This window comes from Mustela erminea, chromosome 6, assembly GCF_009829155.1.
Source record: "Mustela erminea isolate mMusErm1 chromosome 6, mMusErm1.Pri, whole genome shotgun sequence".
Lineage (NCBI taxonomy): Eukaryota > Metazoa > Chordata > Mammalia > Carnivora > Mustelidae > Mustela > Mustela erminea.
In genome coordinates this window covers 67,808,882-67,825,253 of record NC_045619.1, presented here as the reverse complement: position 1 = coordinate 67,825,253, position 16,372 = coordinate 67,808,882, and the positions used below count along the sequence as shown (strand labels likewise).

General features: G+C 41.4%; 1 protein-coding gene across 1 annotated transcript in view; it reads right to left on the bottom strand.

The window, feature by feature from the left end:
* The window catches only part of ITPR2 (inositol 1,4,5-trisphosphate receptor type 2), a 497,678-nt gene that overhangs the window by 44,403 nt on the left and 436,903 nt on the right, over window positions 1–16,372 (bottom strand). The window contains exons 54-55 of the mRNA XM_032347608.1: window positions 15,412–15,577; window positions 4,927–5,087 (exon numbers count right to left, since the gene is read on the bottom strand). Of these exons, the coding sequence (XP_032203499.1) occupies window positions 4,927–5,087; window positions 15,412–15,577 (327 nt within the window). The remainder of the gene's footprint in view (window positions 1–4,926; window positions 5,088–15,411; window positions 15,578–16,372) is intronic.

The window sequence follows — 16,372 nt, the reverse complement described above, 5'->3', positions numbered from 1 at the left end:
TGATTATTATGTTAACCAAAGCATGAGTTAAATTGTCCTAGCAGACATCACCATGATAGCGGGACACCGAACAGGAGTTGGGTAAATAGAAGAGCTTAAAAGAACCCTGTACTAAAACGAGGAAGTGATCCTCAGAAACCGATGGTCCTGGCGGTGGGGGGTGGGGGGTGGGGGGGAGGTGGCATGGCCAGCCAGAGTCTCGGTGACAGCCTAGCACAGCGGAGCACACAGGTATAAGGTAGCAGGTCTCTGAACGGGCACAATACCTCTCTTATGGGCACCTTTTGTTTTGATCCTGCTGTTCGCCAAATTAAGTCATAAATATCCGTGATGGCCCCAACCCTATCATAGCAAATGAACACTGAAAATCGGAAAATGTCCTCAAAATGTTAGAGAAACATCTAAAAGCCTTGGGCATTTTTTTCTAATGATCTCAATTTTGTTTTTTCCTCCCCAGTCATCATCCTTTGGGTAATGGGAGAAGCAAAAGGGCTTAGGGATGCTCAAAGGCCATTACTAGTACAGGCTAGAAGATTTATCCTTTTATACCCTTTCTTCCGGTGTATCGGATTCCCTCTCATGATTTTTCCTTTCCAGCATGGGCCTTCCTTTTCCTCTCTCATTTTCTGTTCCCAATAAATACAAGCTCAAAATATCAATTCTCTTATCAAAGATGAGGGTCCGCTTGCCAGGGGAAAATATGTTTCCCAAACGCCTTGATCAACTCACATCTCCCCTAACAATATCCCAGAAGTAGCTTTGTATTCATTCAGGTACCTGGACAGTGGCTGATACTCAACCAGCTGAGCTGAGCTTCTGAAGGCACTGGAAAAAAGATTTCAATTTCTCTTCACATTTCAGAGTCTTGATCCTATTACTGGATGGATATGGAGGCAGGCACGAGTATATTTCCTTAGATTCTAACCTCTAGAAATCAATTTATTTACAATGTATGATTCCATGCATATTGATATAAATACTCCTTATTGACCTAGTAATCAAGTGAAGCACTAGAGGTGGAAAAACACACCGAGGGGAGAAACATGCCCCAAACTTGTTATCTTCTCCTTTTCCTCATGCCAGCATAAGGCAGGAAGCCCTTCCTAAGGGTCTGAAGTACAAATCAGCTGCCTTAAACAGGGTAGTGGAATTCAGATGAGTTGTTTCATGAATATGAGGAACTTCCTCATTTTCTTTTGCATAAATCCTTTAGGCTAAAAGGTACATCAATTATGAGGAATTTAAAGCTGCTTTCAAAGCTCTACTGATAAACAAGCACTTAAATCAACTTGGTAAATGAAGCTATTTTTAAGGAGCAAAAATAAAAGTGGTAAGGAAATGTCTGTAAAGTTTCTTTCCAAACTGTTGAGAGTAGTTGCCTCTGGGCTGGAGAGAGAAAATATATAGTCTTTGAACTCACTTGCTTCGACTTGCTCTGTGCTTTAAAATCCCAATCCCTCTCTCTCCTCCTCCCAGAGGATCAGGACTTAAGGCCATAATCTCCACAGAGCTTGGAGTAACAGATTTTCTAATTTGGATTCATTAGCTACAGACTTTTTGAAATGTTCCCAAAAAGGCTCTTCCAGTAAGTGAGCACTCTTCTGTGTAAATGACTTTTTGTTTCCATCCGTCCTGAGCTTAATAATTTCACTCTTCCTTCTCCTGGCCATTGAAATTCAGAAATGGTGCCTGCTGTCTTGGCCATGGCCTGCTTGGATGACAATGAGACAGTTTATATTGGAATAAGCTGGGGAGGGCTCCTCCCTCCCGTCACGGTTCTGGAGAGAGCTGATGGCATAGGAAGGGGAGAAACATGGAATGACATGGATCCTTAAAAATTCAAGCACAGGTGCTCGGCCAAAGGCTGGTTTTCATGCTAAGGTGAAAGATGTGTCTTGTGGTAAAAGCCACCTGGTGATTTCCTTATTACAAAACCCAAAGGCTCTGTTTGACCAGTCTCTTCTTCATGCCCTCCCTGCAGCAATTAATGCTGTTGAAACTCTGACATTGTGAGGCTCATCTCTTGGCTTTTGACACACTCCACATCCTGGTTCCCCTTTTGCCTCTTTTAATGTCTTCCTTTCTACTTCTTTTACTTGTCTTTCTTCTTTTTCCTGAACGGGGGAATCTCCCAGGTTCTGTCTTGGGCTTTCTCTTCCTTTCTTTTTTACACATGTTCTCTTCTCCCCTCTCTTCCTAATCTGATGACTTCACCTGTCACTTCATGTAGACAGTCACAGTGAAAACTGTCAGTTCCCAAGTACCTCCACTGTGCTATCCACGTTTAAAGGATCATCTCACTTATCTCACACCAATCTTCCCTTTGGATGAGGAGGCAGAGGCCCTAATAGGTTCAAAGACTGACCCAAGATATCCCAGACCACACAGCAAGTAAGTGACAGAGCTAAGATCTGAGCCCAGATCTTCCTGGCTCAAAGGCTTGTGGTGTTGTCACTACCCTGACCCTCCTGATTTATGACTCAGCTTCTAGACTCATTTCGAAATCAACAAGTGTTCTTCTCTGACCAGCCTTTCCTCTTGCAGAAGACCTTCTGTAACTGATACAACACCTTTCTCCCAATGACCAGGCTCACAACGTCAGGTGTCTTGGCCTCATCTTGTAGTCTACTGCCTCTCCTGATCCTCCCTACTCCTAATCTCATCAACGGCCAAATACCACCTCTGACTTCATCTTTCCCCTCTCCCAACCAGCCTACATACCATGGCCTGACTACTCTCCTATGCCACATCATTCCCACAGTGAAATCCTTCAGTGGCTTCCCATTCCTGATGAAATGATAACCCAAACTGACACTTACCACCAAAACTCCAACCTACTTTCTCTATCCTATGTCTCAGAGCTTCTTTACAAGTGGACTATATATCAGCGAAACTGGGCCAATGCCCCCTGGGTGTCTGAGTGTTCCGTCTCTATGTCTTTGTTTGGGCTGCTCCCTCGTACTGGAAATCAGTCTTAATCCCACAGACAGCCCCAATCTACACAAATCGACACAAATCCTACCCTGCCCCCAACACCCACTCCCCCCCTCAACATTTTCCTTCCACCATCTCTCAGCTGGATGTCACTCTGTATCCTTAAGCCTTCGCAGATTTTCATTTGTTCCACTCTTGTGGAATTTCGCCTATTCTACTTTTGGCTTGTTTTTCTCCTCTCCCTTTTATTAAACTCCAGATTCCTTGGCAGAGAGGGAATGTGTCGGACTCCTCAGTGTTTTCCCCAAAATCTTTCAGTCCAAGGGATGCAACAGATGCCCAGTAAATATGTATTCATTCAATTGACTCAAACTTTGATAAAATACAGCAATGTGAAGTTACATTTTAAACATAACATTCTATGTGTTTTTCCCCAGCAAGCAGATGTAAACTATTTCACAAAGATGGTCCTTGGGCATCTTGAGATCAAGAATGTCTAAATAATGGCTATGAATCCCTATCTTCAAAATGATTACCTTTTTCCCTAATGTAGATGGGAGAGAGGGCAGAAAAGGAAACATGGGGTAAAAAAAAAAGAAACAATATTAAGTTCTGCCCACTGTCCCATAAATAATGACAACTTCATGGCAGGATGAAAACTTCCATACACACAGAACAACTTATAGGGGCGCCTGGGTGGCTCAGTGCGTTAATCCTCTGCCTTTGGCTCAGGTCATGTTCTTGGGGTCAGGGAATCAAGCCCCGCATCGGGCTCTCTGCTCAGCAGAGAGTCTGCTTCCCCTCTTTCTCTGCCTGCCTCTCTGCTTACTTGTGATCTTTCTCTCTCTGTCAAATAAATAAATAAATAAAATCTTAAAAAAGGAAAAAAAAAAAAAAAAAGAACAACTTACAGTGGACACAAGTCAAAAAGAAAAAAAAAAAAACATGAAAAATCCTTAGCAATAAAAATTCAATTTACATGTAGCTCTCCTGTGACACATAAATATTGTCAGATGAGATACATTACTGCAATGTTAACTTGCTCTTACTAATATGTTACCTGCCAAACGTAGTCTTTGGTTGCTCCCTCTATAGTTTATGTCTTCCTACAGGCATGTCCAGCTTCCAGAAGGAAGGATTCACAGCTACCGTCATCTGGCTCTCCCACAGCTTCAGCACTTGGTGCTGACTACATGTTACCCTGGGACCAGGATGCAAGGAGGAGCTTGCCTCTTCTAAAGCTTCACTCTCAAATAGTTTTGTAAGAATGGTTTTGAGAAAGAAAGTCCAACATACAGCGTGCTTATTATAAGAATATAGGCATTGAATTCAGATGCATTGATACTAAATGTGCATTATGACACTAATGTAACTCTGACTTCTCTTTAAGCCACTTAATTTTAATATACATAATTTTAATATACATAATTTGGTCTTTCTTCTGTTGTACAGAAGAAAGACCAAATTATGGACAACCATAGCCTCTGCAACCGATCTTACTAAGGAGTTAGAAGCAAGTAGGTATGGCAGAATCAGTGCCAATCGTCAGCAACAACCCAAACTGTATGTAGACAGAACGCCAGTGTTCTCCCACTGAGACCAAACACTATTCTTAAACTCCTGATTTCTGAAATACAAGGAATTTCTTAGAGTATGACTCTTCTGTTCCCATTTGACAATGGGAAAGTTCTAGATTTGGAAAACTGAGACACGAGCAATGATACAAGGTCAGAAGATGACAGTCGGAACTGAGATGGTACCAGGGAATTTTTCAGTAAATATCCTCTTGCACTTAAGACTTCAATTTAGTGTCTGTAACCAAGAAGTCCAGTGATTTAGGCAGCATGAAGGTTCTTCAGTGACTGACAGTCCTGTTTAGACGTTAACAAAATGACTGGGAGAACGTCTATGTTTTGGGAGAAGGGCAGGGTAGAGAAGGGGAGAGCACACACAGGCAACGTAGTCGTAGGTTCAAACACTCTCATCACTTACCACGATCATCTGAGCCACGTAACTTTCAGGTCCAGTGTATTCAGTTGGGTCTTTAACCTTCACCAGGACGAGGAAGTACAAATAATGCCACATATTGTGTTCTGACTTGATGTGCTCCTCAAATGAAACCGTTTTATTATCAAACTTGTCCCTCTCAAGTCCTGCAAAACACAGAGAGCACAACGTATGTAATTTGTCAGTTCATCAGCACTCACTTCTTAGTGTAAAAAAAAAGACATCACAATTCTGTGAATAAAGGCTTTCCGTGAGTGTGCTGATTTAGAATGTCATGATCCAAAACAGCACAGGACACAAGACCGCCAGAGCTTGGAGATTGCTTCCAAAGTAATGTTCTCCTACCCCTCCACCCCCCAAATGGATCCTTGGAGATGCACGGTCCTGTTACCGTTGTAAAATTTGCAGATAATTTTAAATATGGCCATGTCAACACTGTCCAATTAAACTGGACCACAAGTCTAAGAAAAAGAAGTAAAAATGGTCATGCAATAAAAGGCACACTTGCTAATCAGGACAGGAAAAAAAAATGTTATTTTATCCAGGAACTTGGGTAAAAAGAGGAGAGGCAGCAGAGAGAGTCATCTTGAAAACCACTTGTAATCAGTGAAGGGTAAGCCAACGTCCACAGTGATCTTTGCTCCTGGTGAGTAAGGGCTCCAGCCTTTTAGACCACAGTGTTCCTGGCATTTTAAGGAGGCGATGGTCTGTTCAATATCCAGGGCAGATTTTCAGCTGCTGGAAGGACACCGAGGAGAGGTTCTGCATAGTAAGATTCCTTTCTCTCAAGGGTTGAAGAGTGGATGAAAGAAAATGAATGGAGATGGAGAAAAACATCTATGGAAAAGTGAATTTGATTGCCAAGTAAAATGGGGTGTTGGGATACAGTCTGGTTTTGCAGTTCAGATACTGGAGAAGAAACTAGGAAATTGAATTCCAATCCTAGCTATTCTTTCCTAAGCATATTTTTAAAAAAGGTTTTATTTATTTGACAAAGATCACAAAGGCGGTGGCGGGGGTGGGGCAGGGAGCAGGATCCCTGCAGAGAGCCCGATGCAGGGGGGGCTTGATCCCAGGACCCTGAGACCATGACCTGAGCTGAAGACAGAGGCCTAACCCACTGAGCCACCCAGGCGTCCCTCCTAAGCATATTTTTAAAAAACCATTCAGGAACAAAGAAGACCCTTTAAATAACAAGATACAAAGTACAATAAGTAAAAAGAAAAAAATCTGTCCCTAGTGGAAGGGCCACCTTTTAAATTATATTATTGGCTGTTTTAATGGAAAATACCATAAAATTCGCTGGCTGATAGTGACGCCTCGTCTTATTTGACCCATCATCAGCTCAGCATGGCCCAAATAAAATCCATACTCTTCCCCAAAACTGCTCCACCCACAGTCTTCCCCTTCATTCCATGGCAACTCTAGTCTTCCAGTTGTTCAAGCCAAAACCCGAGGAGTCATCCTTGGATCCGCTCTTTCTCTCACCCATATCCAATTCATGTTGAAATCCTTTTGGCTCTGCCTTCAGCAAATACCAGGAATCTGGTCCCTTCTCCTCACCTCCACAGCTGCGGTTCTCATCTGAGCCTTCATCGTCTCTCGCCTGGGCTACTGCGATGGCCTTCCAGGCCTCCCTGTTTCCACTTTAACTCTCTGTGGCCTATACTCCACACAGCGGCCACTGAGAAACTTCAAAACCCGAAGCAGGATGGTGTCTCTCCTCTGTTCCGAACTCTGCAGTGGTTCTCCACCAACTCAGAGTAAGGGTCAAAGGCCTTACGATGGCCTCTGAGTAGGGTTGCCAGATAAAATACAGGTGCTCAGGGGATGCCAAGTTAAGTTTGAAGTTCAGATGAATAATGACCAGTTGTTGAGTCTAAGTAGGTTCCGTGTAATATCGGTTTGCTAAAGTCGAAGTGAGGTGGCCCTATAGCCTCTCTGACCTTGTCTCTCACTCTCTCTTCTCCCGTGTCAACTCCCCTACTGGCCTCCTTACTCCTGGCACGCAGACTCCTGCTTCAGGGCCTTGGGACTGGTCGCTTCTTCTGCCCACAGCGCTCTTCTCTCTGGTGTCTCTCTGACTGACTTGTTCACCTTCAAGCTTTTGCTCAAACCTCACCTCCCTGTAGCTTAACTTGACCACCCTACTTAGTCCTACAACCTGCCCCTTCCCTTTTGCCAGCACCTCAATCACTCTTTCTCTTTTATGCTCTTTTTCCTAGAGTGCTTATCACCTCCTAACAGAATGAACATAGCCATATCATCATTCCATTAAACTGGACTGTATGTCTAAGATAAAAAAGTAAACATGATGGTGTGAGGAGAAGCCTGCCTGCTAATCAGTACAGAAGAAAGGAACGCCATTTTATCCAGGAGCTTAGAGAAGAAATTTCTGTGTTTATTATTTATTGTGTGTCCAGGAGCAGATACATTTGTCTCTTTTCTCCACCACTGGTCCGAATAGTTAACAAGGGTGTCCGGTTCACAGTCAGCCCTGAATACAGTATTTATGGAATGAATTAAGAATATTTCACTAATAAAATGTTATTCCACTTGGGTGACTATAATCAAATACAGATTAATAACAAATCTTGGTGATGCTGTGGAGGGACTGGAGCCCTCGTATCCTGCCAGTAGGAATGTAAAAGGAGGCAGCTACTTTGGAAAACAATGTTGGCAGCTCCTCAAGAGGTTAAACTATTTAAAAGGAGGGAGAGAGAGAATGTTAAAGTAGATATTTCCAGAACTCAGTTCAAACAACTACATTCCTATTGCAAGGTACATAGGGCTATAAAATAATGTGTCTACTCTCAGGTAATCTGTAATACGGTAGAGGAAACAGACAGCTTGTATTATATCCTGAAGTGGTATAAACTGCCAAGGAAACACAGAGAAGGACAATAAGAATTGTGACGAGGTACATTTCAAAAGGTTTAAAAGAGGTGTCAAGCTTTAAGTGTCTAGCCTTGAAACAGGATAATGGCAAGTGGAAAAGAGATGAATGGTAATAAAAGCTAGCTAATTTTTATTGAGCACCTATCTGTGCCAACAACAACATACAGATGTTTAAATAGGCTCTTATAATTACAATAATCCAATCTGACCTTTCAGTATGTGAGGAAAGAGATTCGGAGGAATTCAATAAATTGCACAAATTAACACCTCTTGTTAGTGGAGAAGTCAGTCGGTATTTAAACAAAAACATTTCTAGCTCTAAAGCCATGTTCTTTGGCCTTCTGGGCAAACGCAATGGCAGGGCAAAGCTACAGATCAAAGTGGATGACCTGTCTGGGGGGAGGCGGGAGGGTTGGTCAGTTCCTCCAAAGGGAACACTTGGAAATTAAGATGTCAAGGTACATTTGGCACAAATTATGAAGAGTTTTATTTATTTTTATTTTTATTTTTAACTGTAAAGAGCTTTAAATGCAAAGCTATGGAGATTGCACTTTATCTTGAAGGCCTCTGAGTGGAGACTAGTCCGTTCAGAGCGGTGCTTCAGGTAACTTCCTGTGGTGGGATTTAGAAGAAGACTGGGAGTAGAGGCTGAGAGTGGGGAGACCAGGGGACTAGAGCAGTGGGGGGTGTAAAGGCAGGGAACTGGTTGTCTTTCATCTCCACTGGTTCTTGCTCTCTAAGTTTTGTTGGCCATTCCCACGGTTTCAACCATCATTGTACTGGTGAGGCAGCCCCAGCACTGACCTTTCTTCTCAACTTGTTTCTATTTCTAGCTGTCTTCTGGGTGAATCCCCCTGCCTCACTTATGAGCATGTCAAACTCAGCTCACCAAAAATTTGTTTCTTTAGCTCTTCTTCACCTCTGTTAAAAAAGTCCTTGTCAACCAGGGAACCTGAAGTCATCCTTGAATTCATACTCTGACAATCTACTCTGTACATATTTCTTAGAACGACTGGGACTTTCTCACCATTCTCTAAACTCTGAATAGATTGGAAAATTCTATGTCGCTACCTCCTCTCTTTCCTGCCTTACAGGTATTCCTTCCTCAAGACCCAGCTCAACTACCAGTGACTTACACAAACACAAAGAGCTGGTGGATCCTTCCTGTGCCCATAACACTTTGCTATGAAAATTTATCTATTTCTATCATAGCTTCTACACTTTACTGTCTGATCTATTTTTGTATTAGCACCTGGCTTAGTATTGGGAAAACAGTAGGCATTCAACTAACATTGACAGAATAATTGAAAAAAAATGAATAAGAGGGAGAGATTGAAGAGAAGTTTTTGGATGAAAATTTAAGAGGGCTTGATGTTCAATTAGAGGGACAGATTTAGGAGGAATCAAGAATGACCCTAAAGTTCCTGACCTGAATGATTGAATTTATGGTAATATCAGTACAGCAAGGAAAAACAAAAAAGAAGGAAGAGACTTTGGAGGGAAGATACATTTGATTGGGGAAGTGCTGAATTTCTGATGCCTATAGAACAACCAGCGTTGGGTTGTTAGATCTAAAGCTAAAAATCTGTCTTAAACAGAGAGTTCAAGGTATAAATATACTAATTCAAGGATAAGTGACATAAAATAAACAATGAAAGCCAGGGTATTGGAGGAGATAATAAGATAGAAAGAATAAGAGGAACTCTGTGTGTTCTACACAAAAGTTTCAGAAAAAAATAATCCTGCACCTATGTTGTGTTCCCCACACAGTCTGACTAAGGTGAGGGCACACATCCACCCATCACCCAGGTATTCCCATACCTTTTCTCAGTTCTGTTTTTCTGCATAGCCCTTAGCATCACACATTGCATGTGTGCTGAAAAATGAGCTCCATGATGGCAGTAAATTTTGTCCTTTTTTGTTCACTGCAGTAGAACAAAACTTGGTAGTACTAAGAACAAAACTAAGTTACTCAGTAAGTAACTGTTGAACAAATTAATGTATAAATGGCCTTAAGGCACAAGTACAGATAAAGAGCTAATATACTAAGAGAAGAACACATTGCCTCTCTCTGACATATAGTCTTTATCTCCTATTAAATCACCTAGAAAGATCTTTCATTTGAGGCACCTGACTACCATCAATCCTTTCTCCATTTTGGTATTTTGTCACACTGGTCTGTCAGCATCTCCTTCTGGTTGGACCTTCAGCCTCTGGTAACTCAAAATTAATAATTAATATGGATATCGGTGCCAATTTGTTCCTCTGATTACTGCTTCAGTTCTGTCATCTGCTAGTCATCACCCTATCATGGTCGCCTTCTGGATCACTAGCAATTGTTTTCTGAGTCATAACTCTGAAACATCTGGTCATTGCCTTCAAGGCTAGGAACATCCCATCTGCTCTCATTGCCTGTCACAGAATCTACCTCCCCCTCTGCTGCTACTATGGATGTCACTTGGTACGTGTGCTACTGGAGCCAATTCTCTCCTACCGTGGAGATTCTCTCCTCTGCTGTTTGGTAAGATGCCCCTCTTTGGATCACAGCTTAACACCCAGTTCTTACAAGAACCGTTTATCAATTGATCACAACTATTCTATAGCCTACTAGTACAACCCCCAAATTCCCAACTGTCTAAATCATTCTTGTAATTAAGATCTTTTAACGTATATGGTATGTATTAGATCTTATACATGGTAAGCAATTCCAGGAATGCATGCATATCTAGATACACATTATGATAATGCTTCTCACATATTTCTGCTAAAGGTCCTTTGAGGGCAGAGAGTAGAGAAACTTTATGTTGCTGAGGTCACAGAGGTTAGCAGTTATAAGTGCCTGGGAATACTTTTCAGTTTGTTTGTTTGTTTTTTTAATCCTATTTTATTTTAGATGTTCATATTAAATTTGTTTTACTTTAAAAAAACTTTTACTTTGTAGCATACTATTTGTTCTAATGTAAAAAATAATATTAAAATTAACTCTGAGATTAAATTACCTAAATGTCCTCTCAAATTTTTGAATAAATGTGAAGCTTCTAGAAAATAGACCATGTTGATCTAATATCTCCTCCTTAAGCCTCCTGATTTATCACCATATATCTCTGTGATAATGTGCATGCTACCAAAACACTCTGAATGTGACAAAATTTTAAAATAACTTGGAATTGGTACACCTAGTTTTCTTGTCTGCAGTATACATCAATCCAGTACTTAACCACTTTTTCTCCCTTTTGTAGGTTATAAGGTACATAAATATAGAGACAATGCTAATTTAGGCTGATTTATTGAAAAATCATTCACTAAGCAAATATTTATGAATAGTCCTCAATACATACTATGGAAGCATAAAAATAAATATGACATGGATCTCTTAAAGAAGGGATATTAATGTGCATTGAGGGCTTACTCAGCCAAGCATTGAGCTAGGAATTTTGAGACACATGATCTCAATTATACTCACTCAAACCACAGAAGATGGCATTATATATTCTCCATTTTTCAGATGAGGGAACAATAGTTCAAGGTGAAAAGGAAATTTGGCCAAGATCAAATATCCAGGATATGGAACCAGTGTGTTTACTTAACCATAAAGTCCAAGCCCTTTCTATGATGTGATGGTGTATACCATCCGACAGAGGTAAGACAACAAAAAATAAGTATGGTACCATACTGCTAAGTATGATGTCAGCAGTTTAGAAGCTGTGATATGTTTGCTGCTGGTAAATGGAATCTGAGAAGGCTTCAAGTAATAATGGCATTAGAACTGGCCTTAGAGAGAGGGTTGGAGTTCAATAGCTTAGGAGTTTGGGCATTCCAAATGGAAACACCATAACAGAGAACACGTGGAGAGTCTCTAAGTTGAAGATGAGTCATGCAGTTGGGCTGGAAGTTGATGTATAAACAGGGGAACATTGGGTGAAAAGGTGGGCAAAAAGGGAGCTTGACTATGGAGTACCTTATGTGCCAGGAAATTTGGAATTTAGAGTTACAGTCTGTGCAATACTATTGATAGACTTTTGAGTAAGGAAATGATGAATTCAAACTGGAAAAATTAGTTTGGCAGCATTGGGCAGAACATTTTGGGGTGTGAACCAAGGTGAGCCTGAAAAACCAAGGTGTGGTTGTGGGATATATGGAAGGAAGTGAGTGAGATTGGGAACACAGATTCATTAGCAGATGGTAACTAGTGCACCTGGAATTAGAAAAAGAAGTTGCTAAAAATGATGGAGAAGCTCCCAGCCCAGGAAACTGAAGGCCCAGTGGGATATCATCAATGGCAATATGGAGGTCAAAATAAATCGCAAGGTCAGAGGAGGAAAACAGAAGATGCACCAGTTTTTAGACATGGTAGATTTGGCTGCCAAAAGTTATGCCTGTATAGGTGAGAGACAACAACTGAAAACAAAGGACAAAAGCCTGCAGAGAGGCTGGACCTGTGGTTGCACATTTGGCAATAATAAAATCCGAACCACTTATCCAGTGGTTGGAAGAAGGCTTGTGATGGAATGAGAGAATGGGCAATCCAAGGCAGAAGAAAAGGTCAGCAGAAAGCTAATGGGGAGAGCTGAGAAAAACATTCAGTGTGGTGATGAGGGTTACTGTGATGTTTTAAGGAATTTACAGGTTATAAGGGGTTTTTTTTGTTCTTTTTTTTTGTTCTTTTTTTTTAAGTAACTGGGAAAAGCCAAGGAGAATTTTGACAGCAAAGGGAAAGCCTAGAGGAGCAGGAATGGTACCTAAGCGCTGGGCTTGCTTTGCTTTTCATCTTTCTTGTTAGACTATGAGAGGCAGGATCATGGCCTCAAATGGGGTTCACATCTAACTGATACATTCTCCCAAAGAACCCTTTCTTCCAAGGTTGTGCACTGACACAATAGTCACTATGATCATGAAGCGAAGGACTTAGAGGAGGCACTGTAAAAGCAAGACCATGAGACACACAGAAAGATTTTCAAGGGTAGCACCTCTTTTCCTCCACAGAACTCACTCTTCCATCCAGAGCCTTTCTTCCTCAAATCCCCAAATTATTGTGTGGTATCTTCCTTGGCTCCATCTCAATCTTGCTTCCCTCCATCTAGTCTGCACCTATAAATAAAGACTCTTTTTGTCTGCCTCATTTCCTTCCAGTAGGTCTCCCCCAGTGTTGTGCAACTTATCCTCATGGAAAGGACTCCATCTTTATCCTGAATCACCTGAATGAGAAATCCAAAGGCTCTATTTGGCATAATGTGTTACTGGCTTCTCTGCTTTGAAATAGTTGATAACCAATCACCTTCTTCCCAAGGCTGTGTCCACCCCTCATATCCACGTGACACACATTCTTAGTTCTCCTCACACCACGCTGACTGAAGATCTGTGTGTTTTGTGTGTGTGTGTGTGTGTGTGTGTGCGCGCGTGGGTGACCCTCACTCTCTTAACACTGATATTTCCCACTCTAAACCCCACCATTTTCTCATGCCCCTCTGATGTCTTTCCCCATGCTCTGGCTTTTGCTACCACACACAGATGGAGGATTCCCCAGTTACTCTCTCTAGTGTAGACTCATTCTCTGGGGCTCAGACCTCTGTACTGGGTGTGGCCCATTGGGATGCTGAGTACACACTGCAAGTTCAGTATTTCCAAAGTCAAGCTCAGCAGATTCCTCTCCAAATTTATTATTCTTCTTTTCTTCTCAAACTCAACTGTTAGTACTACCACCCACCCCCACACACCATTACCTTTCATATTCATTCCTAACCTATGCATTCCTAACCACTGAGATTTTTTAAAACTCTGTCTCTAAATATTTCTTTCATATTCATTCCTAACCTATTCATTCCTAACCACTGAGATTTTTAAAAACTCTGTCTCTAAATATTTCACGACCCTGTCCTCTACCCCTAATACTGCCACCCTAACTTTCTCACAGCAAAGTTTCATTACCTTTCACTTGGACTATATCCCCTGACAAGCAACCTGTCCCATTGCTCTAAAACAAAAATTAGATCCTGTACTCCTCCACTTAAATTCTTTAATGGTTCAGCTCCTCTGTAAGTCTACAGGACAAAGTCCAAGTTATTTTAACATAAAAGGCCATGTCCTGGTGACCCTCTTCTCGGGGCACAGACCACACTGAAATTCATGTTCCAGCAACACTGAGCTCCTTATAGGAACTGAGGACTCCCATTGTGCTGTTCTTCTCTTCATGCCTGTTCTTAGGATGGTCCCTCTGCTTCTACCCACTTTATTTTCTTTTATTTTTTAAATTTGATTTATTTATGTGAGAGAGAGAGAGAGCATGAGCAGGGGGAAGGGCAGAGGGTGAAACAGACTCCCCACTGAGTGGGGAGCCCAAAGTGGGGCTTGATCCCAAGACCCCAGGATCATGACCTGAGTCAAAGGCAGATGCTTAACCCACTGAGCCACCCAGGCACCCTGCTTCTACACAATATAATATGACTAGATACGTTCCATCTTTACCATCAATTCAGTGACCGTCTCTCCTAAAAGCCTTTCCTGACTGTCCCCACTACAACCTGAAGGGGTATAAGAGCCTACGAACTTCTCTATCATGTCTCTTAACACACTAGATAGCAATGACACTTAACTGTGTTTGTATTCCACAATAGACTGTGAACACCCTGAAGAAGGGCATGTACAACGCATGTTTGTTTCACTGGAATACAGTTCATTGTTACAGGTTAGTACTGGGTACACGTCTGAGTGTTGGAGGAATACTGGAAAGTTTGGGAGACCCATTAAGAGAATGAGACAGTTGACAAAAGGGGAATCAAGAGAGGATGGGATTTATTGAAGTCCAATTTGAGTTATGTAGAATAATGTTATAGTGAAGCCCTTACGCTTGTTACGTGACTTTAAACAAAAGATTCTTCAGGTCAACGTGATGAAGAATCAACGTGGTGAAAGAGATGGTGAGAATAACCTGGACTTGGTGATTATTCAAAGAGAGGGAAGAACTCCAGGATGCTAGGTCAGCTGCAGAGACTACCGAAGGGCTGAAGAATATTGAGAAGATGGTAGAGCAAAAGGGAATGATGAGGGCAAGTAGAGAGCTGGGTGACTCTGAGAGCTAACAATGGGGAAAGAGAAGGAGAGCATGTATGTGTGTGTGTGTGTGTGTGTGCGTGTGTGAGAGAGAGAGAGAGGGAGAGAGAGAGATGAAAAACTGAGAGAAGGTACAGTGAATAGAAGTCCAAGCTGCTAGAAACATCATCTGTGGATTCATAATCCAACAAAATAAAATAAAAATTATCCTGTCATTTAATCAAGATGTTATTGTGATTAAAAATCTGTTCGCCAGTTGGTATAACCTTTTGAAATTTTGCAACACATTCTACAGTCAGAGAATCATACAAATCGCAGAAATGATGACAAGATACCTTTCGGATATCATTCTTCTATCTATTTCTGGAAGCAGAGAACCCTAGTCTACTGCTTGGTTACATAATTTTTGTCCAGCTTTTTTTGAAATTGTTTTTCCCAAAGCATGATAAATAAAAATCACTCTAGCCCCTCCTTCCTGCTAGACAGTTTCTTCACCCATTATTTTAGTACCTTGAGGCCACTTACCACAGATGAAGCAGGTTGTCTTTAGAATCTCTTCTTTTTTCTGTTTTTCACTTCTGAGATCAGCAAAAGTATCAATGATAACACCAAAAATCAAGTTTAGGACAATAATGATGACAATGAAATAGAAAAGAAGGTCATACACCACTCGGGCAGCAAACAAAGGCTCCTGAAATAAAAATTTTAAAGAACATATATGTATACATATTTTCAAGGTACGCTGATTTGGCACATGGTCTAGGAGAGAATACATTCAGTTTCTGTTTACTGAATGAATATAAATAGTGCTCCAAGCTGGAAAAAATAAGACCCACTTTCTGTCTTCATTTTCTTTTTTGAGTGTTGTGAGATACACTTCACATCTGTTCCCAGAGCACCTTCCCTTCTCCAGGACTTATACCCCTCCCACCAACAGGGGAACGTACGTTTTATTAAAAACCACTGTACTATATCATTCTGCTTAATACATTTTGGCACATCGGGACCCTATACCCTTCTAGCCGCACAAACGGTAGACAAGTAGAAATTCCCAAGGTCAGCCGTTTGGAGCTGAGAAGGACCTAATGCTTCGTCCATTTCTAGAGTAGATTTTGTTCTTGGCCTTATAGGGTCAAGTACAGACAGCTCCAGCTTACTTCCACCTGATGGGCAGTATTAAAACACACATCAGAGACGCTGCAATCCAGCTGTTTCATAGACGAGGTACCCTTAGATGACTGACAATAAGCCACAGCTTGCCTGTCGCAGGACTTGGATTTTTCAAGCCTTCTGCCTGGAGTTTGAGCTTTTGCAGCAAATGAGAAATTTTTTAGCCTTGCCATTTTAATATATGAAATCATGTTAGAATTTGTTCAAATTTTGTATTCATCAAGGAGAAAGAATGACCGCTATTACCATTCAGAGGCAAAGAGTAAATCTTCACTCCTGAGAAGCCTGAGACACAAGAGGCAGCCTACTTCCTGTT